At 46.8% G+C, this 17,106-nt stretch overlaps 1 protein-coding gene across 1 annotated transcript in view; it reads right to left on the bottom strand.

Annotated features, from left to right (window-relative positions):
- The window catches only part of GABBR2 (gamma-aminobutyric acid type B receptor subunit 2), a 422,124-nt gene that overhangs the window by 67,995 nt on the left and 337,023 nt on the right, over nt 1–17,106 (bottom strand). Inside the window, exons 12-13 of the mRNA XM_016961310.3 lie at nt 14,923–15,030; nt 6,174–6,296 (exon numbers count right to left, since the gene is read on the bottom strand). Of these exons, the coding sequence (XP_016816799.1) occupies nt 6,174–6,296; nt 14,923–15,030 (231 nt within the window). The remainder of the gene's footprint in view (nt 1–6,173; nt 6,297–14,922; nt 15,031–17,106) is intronic.

The following is a 17,106-nucleotide window of genomic DNA, read 5'->3' as shown; positions in this document are numbered from 1 at the left end:
CTCCCATTCATTGCTCGTGGGTTTGCAAAACGGTATAGTCATTTTGGAAGACGGTTTGGTAGTTTCTTACAAAGCTAAACATCCTCTTACCATATAATCATAACTTGCACTCCTAGGTATTTATCCAAATGAATTGAAAATTTATGTCCACACAAAAACTCACACATGAAAGTTTGTAGCAGCCTTATGTATAATTGCCAAAACTTGGAAGCAACTAAGATGCCCTTCGGTGGGTGAATGAATAAACAATCTGGGGTACATCCAGGAAATAGGACATTATTCAGTGATAAAAAGAAATGAGCTACCAGGAAATAGAATATTATTCACTGATAAAAAGAAATGAGCTATCAAGCCACAAAAATATATGTAGGAACCTTAAATGCATATTACTAAATGAAAGAAGCCAGTCTAAAAAGGCTACATACTCTATGATTCTAACTATATGACATTCTGGAAAAGGAAAAACTATGGATCCATGGTTGTCAAGGATTAGTAAAGCACAGAGGATATCTAGAACAGTGAATCTACTCTGTATGATGTTGTAATGGTGAGTACATGACATGCATTTGGCAAAGCCCGTAGAAGAGTGAACCCTAATGTAAACTATGGACTGTGGTGAAGAATAATGTATCGACATTGGTTCATCATTTGAAAAAATGTACCAGACAATGCAAGATATTAATAACAGGAAATTGTGGGGGTGGGTGGAGGGTACATGAGAACTCTTTGTACTTCCGTTAACTTTTTCTGTAAACCTAAAACTACCCTAAGAAATAAAGTCTATTAAATAAGTATAAATAAAATTTAAAAAATTAAATACATCTGCCGGGCATGGTGGCTCATTCCTGTCATCACGGCACTTTGGGAGGCCAGGGCAGGGGGAATATTTGAGCCCAGGAATTGGAGACCAGTCTAGGCAACATGAGGAAACTCCGTCTTTACAAAAAATACAAAAATTAATGGGGTGTGGTGGCGCATGCCTGTAGTCCCAGCTACTCGGGGGGCTGAGGCTGGGGGATCACCTGAGCCAGGGGAGGTGCAGTGAGCCGTGATCTTGCCATTGCACTCCAGTCTGGGCAACAGAGTGAGATCCTGTCTCAAAACAAAACAAAACAGACAAACAAACAAAAAACAACAACAGAAAACCCCCACATCATACTTTCTGAAGAGGAGATATAATGTGTATGTACAATTTGAAGAACAGAATTGCCAGAACCTTACAGGACCTGTGTGCCTGTCTCAATCATATCCTCCTATCCTGTCCACCAAGAAGTAACCACAATCTTGAATTCTGTGTTAAAAACTGCCTTCTTCTTTTTTTAAAAAATGGTTTTGCTACCTATGTATGTATCCTTAAACAATATTCTGCTCAGTTTCTCCAGTGTTTGAACTTGAAGCGTGTGAAAGCCTGTTTTGGGTATTCATGCGTGACTTGCTGTTTTTGCTCATTGCTGTGTTGTTGAGATGCCTCCAAACTGATGTGTATGGCTGTGGCTCATTCATTCCCACAGCCGTATAGCCTTCCTTTCTTTGAAAATACCATAATGCACGTATCCATTCTGTTCCTGCGGGCCATTTAGGATGCTATCAGTTTTTGGCTGTTACAAACAGTGCTGCTGTGAACACCCAGGCTTGGGTCTCCTTGGGCATATGTGTGAGACTTTCCCTAGGGATGTGTCCTAGTGGAATAGCTGGGCTGTGGGGCATGTGCATCTTTGACATGACTCATGTCAAATAGTTTTCCAAGTGGTTGTGCCAATGTACACTGGAGTAGCACTGTGTGTTGTGTTCGCTGCCTGTGTCCTCTCAGCACTTGGTTCACTGGACACACTGCCTGCTCTCTAAATGCAGTGGCCTCTGCCTGAGTGCTCCCACACCAGCTCAGGCCTCCTTGGCTTTCAGCTGAAAAGTCTTCTTTGACCCTATGAGGCCAGACTGGTGTCCCTCCTCGGGCTCCACAGCACCCTGTACCATGAGGGTTGTGAATTAGCCACTGACTTGTCTGTCTTTCTAACTGCTCTAAGGGGTCCTTGAAGGAAGGGCCACATCTCATTCACTGCTGTCTCTCTGGAGTCCCTCACAGGGCCTGATGCATAGCTGGTGAAAAAGGTGAGAGTGAGGCTGGAATCACTTTGGGGCATGAGGAGGCTGTGGGGTGCCGAGCCATAGCTGGAGACTTGGCAGTGGCAGGGGCGTCATGGAGTCAGGCTCCAGGACCACAGCCACACAGTCAGCCTGCTCTGAGAGGGGCTGTGTGTAGCCCCTGAGAGAGGAAAGAGGCGGTGAAACCAGAAGTCAGGACCTCCATCCCCTGCCTCAGGGACCCTTTCCACCCGTATGTGGAGTTGGGTGGCAACATGGTTGAAAGCAGACCACCTGGGGTGGAATCCAGGCTCTGCCACTCACTGGCGGAGTGACCTGGGCCAGTCACTGAAGGTCTCTGTGTCTTAGTTTCCTCATCTATAAAATGGGGGCAAAAATATCTCCTACCTCACAGGATTATTATAAAGATTAAATTAAATGAGTTCATATTTGTAAAGCATTTAGAACAGTACCTGGCACATGACAAGTGCTACAGAAATACTTATGACATATAAATGGCTGGGCGAGGTGGCTCACACCTGTAATCCCAGCACTTTGGGAGGCCGAGGCAGGTGGATCACTTGAGGCCAGGAGTTTGATACCAGCCTGGACAACACGGTGAAAGCCTATCTCTACTAAGAATACAAAATTTAGTCAGGCGTGGTGGTGCACACCTGTAGTCCCAGCTACTTGGGAGGCTGAGGCATGAGAATCACTTGAACCCAGGAGATGGAGGTTGAGCAGCGAGCCAAGATCATGCCACTGCACTCCAGCCTAGGTGACAGAGTGAGACTCTGTCTCCAAAAAAAATAAATAAATAAAATCAATCAATCAATATTTATGGCACAGAAATGAATAAGGATGGGGGACTGGGCTGCCCCCAGTAGGCCTCTAGGGGACTTGCATTCCAAGGACCCTTGAGTGGGCTCTCTCAGGGTGAATCGCTTCCATGGGTCCTTCCTGTTATTCTCAAGCCCTGGGTTCTGTTTATTTCCCTCTCACTGCTTTCAGAGTCGACAGTGATCTGAAGTGATAGGGTTATTCGTCTGCAGGTTTAGTCTGCTCCCTGATTTGCCTGCAGGCTGCCATGAGGCTGTGGCTGCCATGGCTACCTGTGTCTTCCCATGGAAGATGCTGGCCGTGGCGTGCTTGCTGGGTGGGCTGTGTGGAGGCTGGCTGAGACATGGCCCTGTCCTGGAGAAGTTGCTTGCTGGGAGTCCTGACTGGGGAATGTTTGGGATGCTGGGGGAGGAAGTAAGGCAGAGCAGGTTCTCGACTCCAGCGGAGCCAGTGAACACAGGGACACCTCTCCACAGGAGGTAACACTGGTGCTGAAGCTGAAGTCATATACTTGGCAGAGAAGATTCTGGAAGGGGACACAGCATGAGCAAAGGCTAGGATGTGTACCATATTACAAGGCCCATACCTGGAATCCTCAGGTGCTCAGAGTCCGGAGCACACAGGGTGTCTGAAGTAGGTAAGTGGGAGGGAGGGATGGGCCACAAAGGTCTTTCGTCATCTCTCCCCCAAGCCTAGGCTTTCTGTTTGGAGATCCTGGACAAAACAGCCCCTTGAAGGAGACTTTAGGATACCTCAGGCCCTGGGCACACTGTTCAACTACCCTGTTGTGTCTGACAGAGGAGGGTCTGAGAGAAACCAACGGCTTGGTGCTGTTTGTAGAAAAACGACAATAAACAGGGCTGTGGGTGGACAGATCAAAGGGTTCTGTTACCATAGCAACAGAGGGACAGGCCAACCCTAAAATAAAAGAAGAAAAGTAGGCACCTGCCAGAAAAGGTTCTGAGAGAGATCTCAGCACACCCCGGAGGGAGACACAGGAACAGCCTATCTGGGCCTTGCCTTGGACAATCTGGGTGACCCTGGGCCCTGGATAGCACCTTTCCAGGCTCTGTTTCCTTATCTACACAGAAAGGCACTTCTGCAGCACCCTGGGACTCCTCAGTTTGAGAACCATAGCCTTGGAAAGTCTGGAATGTGCTAGGGTTCTATGCACAGAGCCATTGATAGCAGCAGTGCTTATTACAGAATAGAAGGAAGGCAGGTAAGAGCCATGATAGCAAACCATCAGCTAGACACATCAGACTGCACAGGCTTACCTTGTTTAAACGGTCCAGTAGGACAGGCATCCCCACTTCCAGAGTCTGTTGACTCTGGCACTGCTGGTGTCTCCCCACCACAGCTGGAGCCTTGGGAACCCCTTGTAAATACTCAGCTCCCACCTTCATCTAGAATAGAGGCGGCAGCCATTCAGCCTCCCTAGCCCACTGTTGGGCTCCACACTGAGCCACTGTGCCTCGTTCTGTCCACCTGGCCCAGCTCCAGGCCTTCCACAAACTCTGCCTGACTCACCCTGCTCTTATTTCTTGATCTCCTGGGCCCTCAGTCTGCCCATTATTCTACTTTTTTCTCCTCATCTGTAGAAGGGGAGAACATTTCCCTGCCCTACTCACTTCCCAGATCTGTGGCCAATGAACAAAGGTTTAAGAAAGCCTGTAAAACTGCTAAGAGCTGCCCAGGTGTTGAAAGGCAGGGTTAGGCAGTAGGTGAGAGGGTAGTTAGTGGTATTGTCACTAACCTGCTAGGTAACCTTGGGTAAGTTACACAGCCTCTCTGGGTTTCTGTTTCCTCATCAGTAAAATGAGGTTAAGGACAGCATCTACCTCCCAGAATTGCTGTGAGGATTAAATGAGTTAACGCCTGATACCAGCTGTCATCATCATCATCGCTCTTATTATCATCGTTGCTTATTATTATCACCGCCACAGTCTCTCCCTAGCTCAGGGGCCCAGTTAGCCAATGATAGCTCTTCCTGGTGTTGACATCCTGTCTGGATTTCTAAATTCTGGTGATGGGCAGGGAATTCCCTTGGGATGAAGGGGGCATTCCCTTGGGATGAATTGGGACCCACCCAGCTGTTCTGTTGCCTATCTTGCAGGGTGAATGGTGACCAGATGTCCCCCCATCCAAAAATAGCCTGTCTGCTTGAGTGGACTCAGTTCCTGCCCCCTTGGCCCATGGGCACAGCCAGTGTCAGGTCTTTCCTCCTTACCAGTTCTGGTTGTGACTGTCTGGAGTCCCACTTCTATGTGGAAGGTGGGCAGGTGGAGGGACATAGTTCTCAATCTCTTTCCTATATGGCATTCTCTGCTGCTGCTCTGAATGCATGCATAACTTCTTACCAAGCTGAGTAAACACTGTCTCGAGATAAATGAGGCTGAGCATCTTATTTTCTATAAAACCTTCTTGTCTAGAAGGGTAAAAGGCTCTGCCCTCAGTGCATAGAATGACCATTTCTGGTTTAGTGTAAGAATTCACACTCAATTCCCACAAAAGATCTCTCTAACAAAGCAGTGAGAGAAACAGAGATTCTCATTTTCTTAGAGTTTGTTACACTGTACTGAAATCCTACCAAATAGCACACCCCACTGCAGCTCAGCTGTAGCCCGCAAAGACAGTCTAACTATTCTAAATGAAAGTCAACAAAACTACAACGTCCTAAGGGACTCAAAATTCCCTAATCTGGAGAATCCTAGAAAGACCAGTGCGAGTTCAGGGCAAGGCTGACTGCAAGACAACTAAAAAATATATTTAACAGTACTTTTATGTGAGGTTCCTTATTTTAACAACAAATATCTGATTTCAAATGTGTGAAAAGAAATATATTGCCCATCACTTTGAAAACAATATAGTATCTAGAAGGAGCTTTCAGAATGTTTACACCCTAGTAGCACTTTTTAGGAGATTTACTTTAAAATTGGGATAAATATGCAATGTCATTTCTCAAGTGATGGATCTTATAAATGAAGGCTTCTACAATGTATAAAAATATACTCTTTCAAAAAGCCCAACATTTCCCATTCATTCCGCGTGTATTAATATTAAAATCAACTTCTTTCACAACACCTTATATTTGGCCTCCCTGGAATTAGATGTCTCAAATGGAAGGAAATGGAACTGATGAAGTGTTCCCAGTGGGGTACTGGGCAGTCTGGGAGCTGTGCAGCCTCACTGTCCTCATGTGTCAGGGGCTGCATCTGCAGGCTTCGCTCCTGCCGGCATGGAGGGCTTACCTCCATGCTGTACTTCTCCACTGTCCTTCGCAGGGGGTCCACAGCCTGCCAGCAGATCAGGATACACAGGTCGATCAGCAGCATGCCCCCCACGATCACAAGCAGTTTCTGGTCCTTGATGATCTACAAAGTGGGAAGGAGCGGAGGGGAGCCGATGTGAGAGACAGCTTCCCACGCAGCAACTGGGGGCCCAGGTCATACGGGGAACCTGCATCATGAACCCCCCAGCTGGAGAGTCTCCTGTGATTCCCCATCACCCACAGGATAAATCCAGCCAAGCTCCTCTGTGTGACATTCAAGGCCTGTCACAAGCTTGACCTTATCACTCCCCAAACACATATGTGCATTTTGTTGAAGTTTGGCCACTCCTAGTCCCTGGCCGAGCTGTGATTTTCACCCTCCAGGTCTTTGTAGGTGCTAGTTCTTTTGTCTGGAACACCCTATTCTTTCTATTTGGCAAACTTCTAATAATCCTTAAACATCTCGATCAATTGTCACCTCCTCCATGAAGTCCTCTCTAACTCCTGCAGCACAACTAATTACTCCATAGCGCTTTGTCCACATACTTAATTATCAGGAGGAACCACAGTAGTAACAACAATGAGAAGAATAGCTAACATTTAATGAACACTTACTCTGTGCCTGCCTCTAGGTTGATGGTTTCAGAGGCAGTGTCTCATATAAAAGCAAATATTGTTATTATTCTTATTTTATGGATGAGCAAACTGAGGCTTAAAAGGGCTAAGTAACTTGCTCAATATAATAAACTTAATAAGAGATGAAGCCTGGATTTGGACCGAGATCTCTTTTCTCCAGAATTCACATCCTCAAACATTTACAGCAACAATCAGAAGCTATATTAAGTTGTATACATGTCTTCCCTCCTCAGTAAACTGGGGAGGCCTAGACAGAAAGAAAGCCCATTTTATTTGTGTTCCCTCAGCACCTACCGGGGCCTGGTATGCAGTAGCTACTTAAAAGTCTGATGAATTGAATTGACATGAAAGAATATAAAAAGAAGAAATATAACTCCCATTCCTCTTTGCAGCCTGGGATATTTTTATTACTCTGCGAGACTCCTACCCCACTTTACGTCTGTTTGATAGGGATCGGCCGGGGGATAAATATTTTCGGTGCCAAAGCTGACCTGCATTTCATTCACTTCATGTTTATATATCCCCTCACTCTCCAGAAAAGCTAATGTGATGGAGTAGTTCTGGAAGAGACTCATAGAAAAACAAACAAAACTCAGGCAGAAGCTTAAGAAATATCACCAGGTTTGGTTTTTAACGATTAAAGCCATTTTTAAAGGAGAAATAAAAACCCGAGGGGCCTTTATGTTACCGAATGTAAAAAGAACACGAGGAAAGTGTTGGCTCAGTGACTGCCAAGGAGATTAAATCCAGCAAAACCGCTTTACCTGGGGGCAGGGCACCGGCAAAGCCCGCTCTGAGATTTTCAAGGATATGGTGAACTGCTGGTGCTTTGCAGAAACCCAGCTTAACTCTTACCCTCTGGGGAACTAGGCAACTCCCTGCCAGTCTTGAGAAACTGGGGCAAAATGCCTAAGGAGCTTAGCAGTTAGGGGATGGGCTGGAAGGAGCCTCATATCTACGTGATGCTGAACATGGGGCTGTTTGAGACCCCAGGCATTTGTCCAGCTATTCCTGACCCCTGGAAGGCCTGACCTGCACCTTTCTGCTGGCATACTCCTACCCTGATTTCAAGATTGAGCCCAAGCAGCTTCTCCTCCTCCATGAATCTAGGCATACCCTGCAAGGGGGCATAGATGGCTTTAAAAGCTGAGCACCAGAATTTTCCTCTTGTAAATGTCATAAAGTAAATCCTTCCAATTTAATGGCTCAAGTATGAAGTCTGAGGAAGTGGATTTTTTTTTTTTTTTATGGAATCTTGCTTTGTCACTTAGGCTGGAATGCAATGGTGCAATTTAGGCTCACTGCAGCCTCCACTTCCTTCCTGGGTTCAAGCAATTCTCCTGCCTCAGCCTCCTGAGTAGCTGGGATTACAGGCATGTGCCACTACACCCAGCTAATTTCTGTATTTTTAGGAGAGACGGGGTTTCACCATGTTGACCAGGCTGGTCTTGAACTCCTGACCTCAAGTGATCCACCTGCCTCGGCCTCCCAAAGTGCTGTGGTTACAGGTGTGAGCCACCACACCTGGCTGGGGCAGTGGAATTCTAAAGGATTTAAAATTAAGTGGACCTGAGTTAGAATTCTGGCTCTGTTCCTTGATACCTGTGTGACCATGAGCCAATCACTTCCTTGCTCTCATTCTGCATTTCTCATTTGTAAAATGGGCAGGGGCAGGGGGAGGGAGAGAGCAGGAGGGCTTCTGTGTTATTCTCCAAGTAGGTATAAAGGAAAGGACGCAGGTTTTGGAAGTAGAAGACCTCATTCTAATCCCAATTCTTGTCAAGCGTGATCTTGAGCAAGCTGCTTAACTTTGCTAGGACTCAGTTTCCTTCTTTGTAAAGTGTGGTCAGTGATCCTTAAATTGTACAGTTAGTATAAGAATAAAATGAGATGAGGTATGGAAAGCATTTAGTACAGTGTCTGGCACAGAGAAGATGATCAACAAATGGCAGCTGGCTACCATTACCTGGGTTTTGACAATTAGTGATTCTGTGTTTATGTGTAAGACACAGTGACATCTAGGGGCCAAATGTGATACTGCACCTAAGCTCTACTAGACACAAGACTAATCATCATGTGTGGATGGGTGCGTGGTGGGAAGATGCTGAGAATCAGAGGAGAGGAAATGGTTATTTTCCTTTTGGCACCATTCACAAACCCTGGCATGTAGCCACGGTTTGTGACTGAATGGGTTTAGGCTAAGTAGTTATGAATCACTTTTTATTTATTAATTGTAGAAATATTTATTGAGTGCCTACCCTGAGTCAGGTTCTGTTCTAGGCACCGAGGATGCAACAGTGGACAAAACAAACATTCTGCCCTAAGAAACATGCATGTTTGTGGGGAAGACTAGTAGTGAAAATTATACAAGTACACCCGTGGGAATACAAAATACAATGTCAAGTAGAGGTGATTTAAAATAATCTTAAATAATGAAAACAGAAGGAAGGAAAGAAAAAAAAAAGCACTGATCTGGGCACCAGAGACCCCTTGCATTAGGCAAGGCCATCTCCCTATTCTTAGATTCTTTGACTTCCTTTCTTCTCTTAAATGCTGCCTGAACTTCTCTCTAGGTTATGTCAGTACTCACTGATGCTATCACATGCAGTCCTCTCTCTGTGGGTAGGAGGTACTTAGTGGCAGATGAGAGCAAAGGCACCCAGTAATGATTAAGCACCTGGTTCTGGAATCAGATCTAAGTTTGAAATGAACTAACTAGTTGTGTGATCTTGGGTAATTCCCTTCCCACTCTGAACCAGTTTCCTCATCTAGAACATGGGGATAATATTTGCACATCCCACACTAGATTACCAGAGCCTGGCTTACAATAACTGTTCAACAGATCCAGCGATTTTTACTAAATGTGACTTCTGGGTTGTTTAGAGCAGGGATTAGCAAACTACTGACTTGGCCCACCATCTATTTTTGCAAATAAAGTTTTATGGGAACGTAGCCTTGCTCGTTTAAATGAGCATACCCTCAATTACAAGGAGGGTAAGGTAGAGAAGAGAAATTTACACCTTTACCATACTCATTTAAATGAATGTCATGTGCATATTTGTCTATGGTTGCTTTTATTCTATGAAAGCAAAGTTGAGTAGCTGCAACCATGACAGAAGAGCCTGCAAAGTCTTACCTATTGACTCTCTGGCTCTTTGCAGAAAAACTTGGCTGATGCTTGCTTAAGAGAAAAGGGCATTTCTTTATTTTTTCAAAAAACTTGAGATTTTCTGACCTATTCAGACTGGCCTTCCACTAGGGCCAACTCATTTCTTCAGGGAACACCATTCAGGGGGAATACAGCATGGATGGTGCCCCTGGGGCTCAGCTCTCCTGTCGTCTTTAGATGGCAGATGCTTCATGACAGCTGCTAAAAGCCCTCAGCATTTTCCTTAAGTTGAGCCCAGATGAAAGTCTGAGGGTTTATCCTCAGGTGCTTTTCCCACTCATGTTATTGTCTGCAACAGAACCCAGTCATATTTGTAGTGAACTTCCATTGTCCTCAAAAAGCATCTGCCCCCAGAACAGAAGGTGTCATCTCTAAATTTCTACTCTTGTTTCAACACTTCCATTTGGTCCTAGTATGAGGCAAAATAAAGACTGTAATAAACCTCCTCAATTTAAAAAGATTTCACAATTGGTCTTTAGAAAAAAAGTAACATGCTGTAAAAATATGAAATTTGGAAGCATTAAGTCACACGTGTTAATAGCCTTTAATAGCCTTCTTTTGCTTTAATGCTTTCAAAAATGTGCACATATAGGGCATACGGGGTGAAGTTTGTGTATGTATGTTTGGGGAGGGCAAGCCATCATGGATGGAGGGAGGAGGGGTGGGAGCTATGCAAAGAAGAAAAGGATAAAAAACTACATTGAAAAAAAGCAAATGATTGCATTTGCAAATTTATATAAATCTAGTATATATGTCAGTAAAAAAAAAAAAAATAATAAGGGGGCCACTAAAAAAAGTCCAAACTTCTTTAAAAGAAACAAAACAAGTCAGTCACCAAAGGACAAATATTGTATGGTTTAACTTATATGAGGTTCCTAGAGGAGTCAAATTCATAGAAAGGAGAATCGTGGTGGGCATGGCTGTGGGGAGAGGAAGGGAGAAGAGGGAGTTAGTGTTGAATGGGTATGGAGTTTCAGTTTGGGAAGATGAAAAGGTTTGGAGATGGATGGTGATGATGGTTGCACAATACAAACGAACAATATGAACTGCCAAAGGCTTTCAGTGCAAGATTTGGTACTAATTTTGTTGTGAAAATGATGAAGGCTGGATGAGCACATTATTCCAGTATGAGAAACTCTTTGGGGTTACTCTGGGTTTTCTAGTGATTCCAGGAGCCGGTTTGCGGTGCTGTGGTTAAGTATTATTTACCAACCAAATTACAGGAGGGCAAGGTAGAGAAGAGAAATTTATATCTTACCCAAACCACACACTCACTCAATCAGGGAACCAGATTGTTTTGAAAGGGTTTTGACAGGCGTAGTTCAAAAATGGGCTCTTCTTCACAGTTCCAGTTTTTTACATAACCAAGTTGGTTTTTATTGTTACAGTTTTGTTTTTATTGTGGTAAAATGCACATAAACTTTACCATTGTAACCATTTTTAAGTGGAGAGTTCAGTGCCATTAACTCAATAGAGGTGGCCCTGATCCCCTCTGTGCATGAAGTTTATCGCCATCATTGCCCTTTCTGTCCCTGACATCACCCTCACCATCCTGGATGTCATTTCCCCCGCTGGTCCTGAGGCCCTCCTCACCATCACAATCATCTTCCTCTAGATGCCTGGTGACACAATTACCATCCTCTGATGTCCACCTCTGTCACCTTCTAGTCCTCTAACCTCATACCCATTAAGGGACTGTTTTAATCCCCACTGTCTCTGACATCATTACCCTTAAAAACAAAAGTAGAAAAAAAGTTTTAAAAAGTTAAAAAAAAAAAAGTAAAGAAACTTTAAAAGTTAAAAAAAGTTTAAAAAGTGTGTGTGTCGGAGGCTTGTTTCTCAGATAAGCCTCCTCCCTGGATGCCTGGACCCACTGCAAGCCTGAGCTCTCAGAGTTGGCCCAGACCCTTGGCGGGGACCGAGTTTCCCCCAGCTCAGGCAGTGCAGGAGGAAGTGAGCAAAAGCCCATGGCCTCTGGTGACCACACCATATCACTGCCCCACAGGGAGCTTCCAGACAACTGAACTCCTGCCGTTTTCCCAATATGTTTTGTCGATTGTGGCCAGACGGTTGATGTGTTCTTGCTTGGCAGTCATGTTAGAGAGCATAAAGGCAGGTTTCTTATCACAGATGACCATAGGGATGAATCACATATTAGCACAAAGGAACCAACACTGTGCTTCTTCCAAACCAGGATGGAGTTGTCATCCTGGTTCAAGAGCAGAACAGCTCTTAAACCAGAGCCGCAGAGCAGGAGGGGCCCCAGAAGCCACCTAGGCCAGTGGCTCTCCAGCCTTGGCTTGCTTTGGCCAGGGATGGGGAAAACACAGGCTCCTGGGCTCCTCCCAAGGACTCCCGTTCATTAGGGTCAGGGCGGGGCCCAGGAACTTGCATTTCTAACAGCTTGCAGGGCAGCCGCACTCAGAAGCCCTGACCTAGACCACAGGTCCCCAACTTCAGCAGTATATTAACATCACCAGGGAAAGCTGAAAAACTACTGATGCTCAGCTCCAGCCCCAAAGCCCTCATTTCAACTGGCCTGGGCGCCTTCCAGTAGTTTTCAAAAGGTCCTCTGGGATTGCAGTCCACAGCCACAGCTGAGGAACACTGGGGTGGCCAGGCCTCTCATCTTACGGAGAGTTGTCATAAATGCTGCCGGGGCCCAGAGACGGCCCCTCCATGCGAGCACAGGGACAGGGTGGCAGAGCAGGGCCCTTTCCCCCCTCTAAATGCAGTCTGTGGATTTCCTAAGGTGGTTCGGGTGTGGGGCAGGGGGCAGGGGGCAGAGAACAGAATATACCTCCACCTCATCTGGAGAGGACAGGGGGCTGCAGTCCTGAAGAAGAACCTTGGCAGTGAAGAGGTGGGTGGGGGGCCTGAGGAGTGAGAGGTATCACCAGGGCACCAGGCAGGAGCCCACAGAATTACAGCTAAGGGGACAATACTATGTTAATGTGTCCACATTCTACAGATGAGGACACAGAAGTCCTGAAAGACTAAGAGCTTTGTCTAACACGGCAGATCAGCAGTGGAGCAGAGCCTAGAACTCCAGGCTTCTGTTTAGCCTGTTGGCCTCACTGCTCGGGCTGGGTTGCTGTCTGCCACTGGTGCCAGGTAGCCAGGGAGCAAAATGCAGGCTCGGATGAAAAACCAGAACAACAGGCTCCATGTTCCACTGGGATGAGCCCACAGTGAGGATCTGCAGAGGAGGTGTTGGTAAACAGGTGATGCCCACATCAGGATTTGAAGAGTGTGTGCAGGGGGCTAGGGTGTGGTGGGTGGGGAACTGAATTGAGAAGAAGATTTTTGGTAAGAGGTGTCATGGTACCCTGGTGAGAGAAATGGGTGGACTGGGAGGGAACGCTTCCTCCATGACCTCAAATCAAGGGAGAGGCCTTGGTTTCCAGTGAAAAGGAGATCACTGGGTGGCTTGATAGGAGTCTTTGCAGCCTGGGGGACCCTGTGGACTGGTGTCCGACTCCTGCTTGAGAAACCTAAAGGTGGATGATGGACTGGCCAGCTGCTCTGAGGATGGAACAAAAGAGAGGCAGCTACTACAGTGACATCAACCTTCAGTCCTTGAGTTTGTAGGTACAAAGGATGAAGGAATGCTTTCTGTGCCCCAGATGTGGCCATGGGTGAGGGAGAGTTTGTGTGGCCCTGTCCAGGACTAGCTGGAGGGGTGAGGTGACCCCAGGGTGGAGAACTGAAGGATGCTCAGGAGCAGAGGAAGAAGCCACAAATAGCCAATTGGGGGAGCATTTCACCTGCATCAAGAGCACGGCAGGAGAGAAAGTCCCAGTAATGAGGGACTCAGAAAAGCACCCCAGGAGTCTGAAGGGGCCACTGCAATCCTTGCCAGGCCCAGTAAGCCCAATGCCAGCTCTGAGCAAGTAAGGTATTTCCTGCCTCTTCCACCACTCCTAATTCCAACTCTGGAGGGGTTGGACACCTGGGTGGATGGGATCATGGGGAAAGAATGCAGGCTGGCCAAAGACAGAAGCGGCCAGCCTATACTCCTTTTCCCAAGGCAGGTGGCCGGCCTGCTGCAGGCCTGAGCTGGGAGAGGGAGAAGTTGTGCCAATCAATGCTGTTTGAAGTTTTGAATATAACAATAGACTCTACATATTATAATAGTTACTAACCAGAGGACCTTCAAGATCACAAGACTTGCCACAAATTTTATCCAGAAGAAAGGGGAGCTCCAGTACCATTGCAAGAGTTAAAGAGGACAATGGTGGACAACGTTTCTCTATGACTAAGAGTCAAGGTCTGGCAACATCATGTCTATACCAAACCGCACGGGTGGCGAATGCGGTCCACAGTGTGAAGGCTGAGCTCCTGTCCTACAGGGGCCTCTTTGAAAATGGAATCATTAAATCAGGTACCAGCCCTGTTTCACTCCTCTCTTTTAAGGGCTCCCTATTGCCCATAAGTTAAAAGTGCAGATTCCTTAATGTGGCTCCTGTCTTCCCTTCCAGCCTCTTCCTGTACCCTGTCCCCACGAGCCCTATGCCCCAGCCACACCAAGCCTCTCTTGGCCCCTGACCACCCTCCTCCCATCCCCAGGCTGCCATGGATGGTTCCTTTGACAAGGTCCCCAGCATCCCTATGCTCTTGGCTTGGCCAACTCCCACTCACCCTCCAGGCCCCAGCATAGGTGGCACTTCCTCCATGAAGCCTCCCTTGAGTGTTTTGTACCCCAGCACCCCCCACATGTCCCCAGCCAGCCCTGATAACTGTGTATTATAAATGCTTTGTTAACTGTCCGATTTCCCCAGTAGGCTGAAGGTGGCAGGAGGTAGGGATTGTGTTTAGCTTGGATCCCCAGCAAATAGCTCAGTGCCTGGAATGTAGTATATACTTGCTAGATAAATGCTGGGTGAACACTACTAATACCCTGAAACAGAAGGAGAGTGATTACCTTCTTCTTCATTTTCACATTTTTGAAGATGGCGTGGACTCTCCAGGTCTTTGCAAACATGGCCCCAAAAGCGGTCGTGTAGCCCACGGTGAGAATCCAGGTCCTGACCTAGAGGCCATGAGAAAACAGAGGCATTGACCTTCCTTAGGTAGACGGACTTCATCAGGTATGAGTCCACCCTGCAAGGGGACTCTTTATGATGGGGACAAATACTCCCCTCTGCATATAGTTGAGTTTCATTGGCATCTTTCAATCAAATTTCCATTCAATAGGCATTTAGTTCTATCAGCCACTTACCAGACCCAGGTCACTAGGCACACAGGAGTGCAAGATTCAAATCGTGCCTTAGATGGGCCTAGAGAGAGCCAGACAGAGGGAGAGCCACAGAGGGCCCCCAGGACTGCTGAGATACCACCAAAAGGTGATGGTCCAGCCCTCTGGCCTTCACTTCCCCTCCTCCCTTCCTTCTTCCTGCTGCCCGGCCCTCTCCCCACATGGTCAGGCCATGTGGCTACTACTGTCCAGTGTCACCTCAGAAGGCCAGTTAGTCAGCATGGGCCAGACTGGCCGCTGAGCCCACACTTAGACCTTGCTCCCTGCTCAGGACTGAGGCCCTGTCTGGCTCTCACCTATTCCCCAGGACCAAGGTGTGCCCTGACCCCTAGCCCTGGGTTGGTGGCTAATGGGAACAGCCGGCCCTGACAGGAGCCTACAACTTGGATCCCTGAAGGCTGGAACAGGCTGGCCACCACCTGTTAGGTCTTAGGGGCCTCCAGGACGCCCACCTTCACCTGTACTGTATCACTCCCAGACCCCCCAACCCTCACCATTTAGACTGGACACCCTCTAATACCCAGGAGACTTGCACATCTCCAGGTGGGCCCCACATCACGGTCCAGCCCTGGGCTGTGCACCACTGAGTTCTGGGGCCTCCCACTCACTGGGACAGAAAAGCCACGTGCCCCATGAGTTGCAGCTCTGAGCTTGGGTCTTTGCTCTCCCTCAGCTCTGTTGAGCTTAGTTTCCTTTGAAAGGTTCCAACCTGCCTTGGCTGAACACAAGGCAGAAAGTTGGATGTGGTAGGGGAAAAAGAGAGGCAGCCAGGCTGCAGCAGACAGCTCAGGCCCTCTGCATCCAGAGGAACTGAGCACAGTAGCTTTGCTTGGCTTCCCCAGGCCCCTTCTAGTTCAGGGCTGGCTGCCACCAACACATGTAGGAAGTTTCCAAGAAATGTTCCCAGCCCATTCCCCTTACGGATTCATTCTGCTCCTGCCTTTCCGGCAACTTGACTCTCCCGGTTTTCAGAGACAGAACATTTTGCATTTCCATTTTATTTGTAAAAATAGGAACTATTTTTAGATTGCAAGGCTGACCCACTAAATCAAGGGAAGGACAACAGTATCACAGCGCTTGTTCAGAAACACAGGCCTGTGAACCATGAATGCTGCGAGGGTACAGGTGGATGCTTAGCCTTCTATTTTCTTTTTTTTTTAATTTCACAAACAAGGAGAACTCAGATGGGTAAAAATGAACCACAGTGCTTTAGAAAGAATGTAGAATGGCCACATTATTACCCAGATGTTCATAAAAGGATGTGAGAAAAATATACAAAACAGGGAGGGGGAAAGAGCCAATGATAGAGAATTTAGACCTGAGCATATTCAATGAACAGATAATACATTTGTCATCTGTCAGAGATGCATGGGACTTGACAGTTCATCTCATTCATTCACTCATTCGTTTGTTTGTTCATTTGTTCATCTTCAACAAGTATTATTAGGACAGAGGCAAAGTATACAACAATAAAAAGAAATAACAACAACAATAACAGACACCAAGGTGATTTTTTGGAGGTATCAGTTAAGTGAGGAAATCCCTTAACAGGTGAAGAAACTGAGGCCCAGCGCATTCAAGATAGTTCCCTTAACCATGCCACACAGCTCCAGAGCTGAGCCTGGAACTCAATGCTTTGTCCCGGTCCAGGCCTCTCTCCCCAACATCCTGCTGCTGCCTCCTCCTCAGATGGAGTCTCCTCAACTCAAATCAGGTTCATCTACACCTAGGAGCCGGATGTCAAAGGACCAGGACACACCCAGAGGGGGTAGCTGACCAACCTGTAACACCCTCCAGGGACCTCAGCACACTTGTAAAGCTAATTTAGTGACATGACTGTTAAGACCAATG

The sequence above is a fragment of the Pan troglodytes genome, chromosome 11 (assembly GCF_028858775.2).
Source record: "Pan troglodytes isolate AG18354 chromosome 11, NHGRI_mPanTro3-v2.0_pri, whole genome shotgun sequence".
In the NCBI taxonomy this organism is placed as follows: domain Eukaryota; kingdom Metazoa; phylum Chordata; class Mammalia; order Primates; family Hominidae; genus Pan; species Pan troglodytes.
This window is presented reverse-complemented; position numbering and strand designations above follow the sequence as displayed.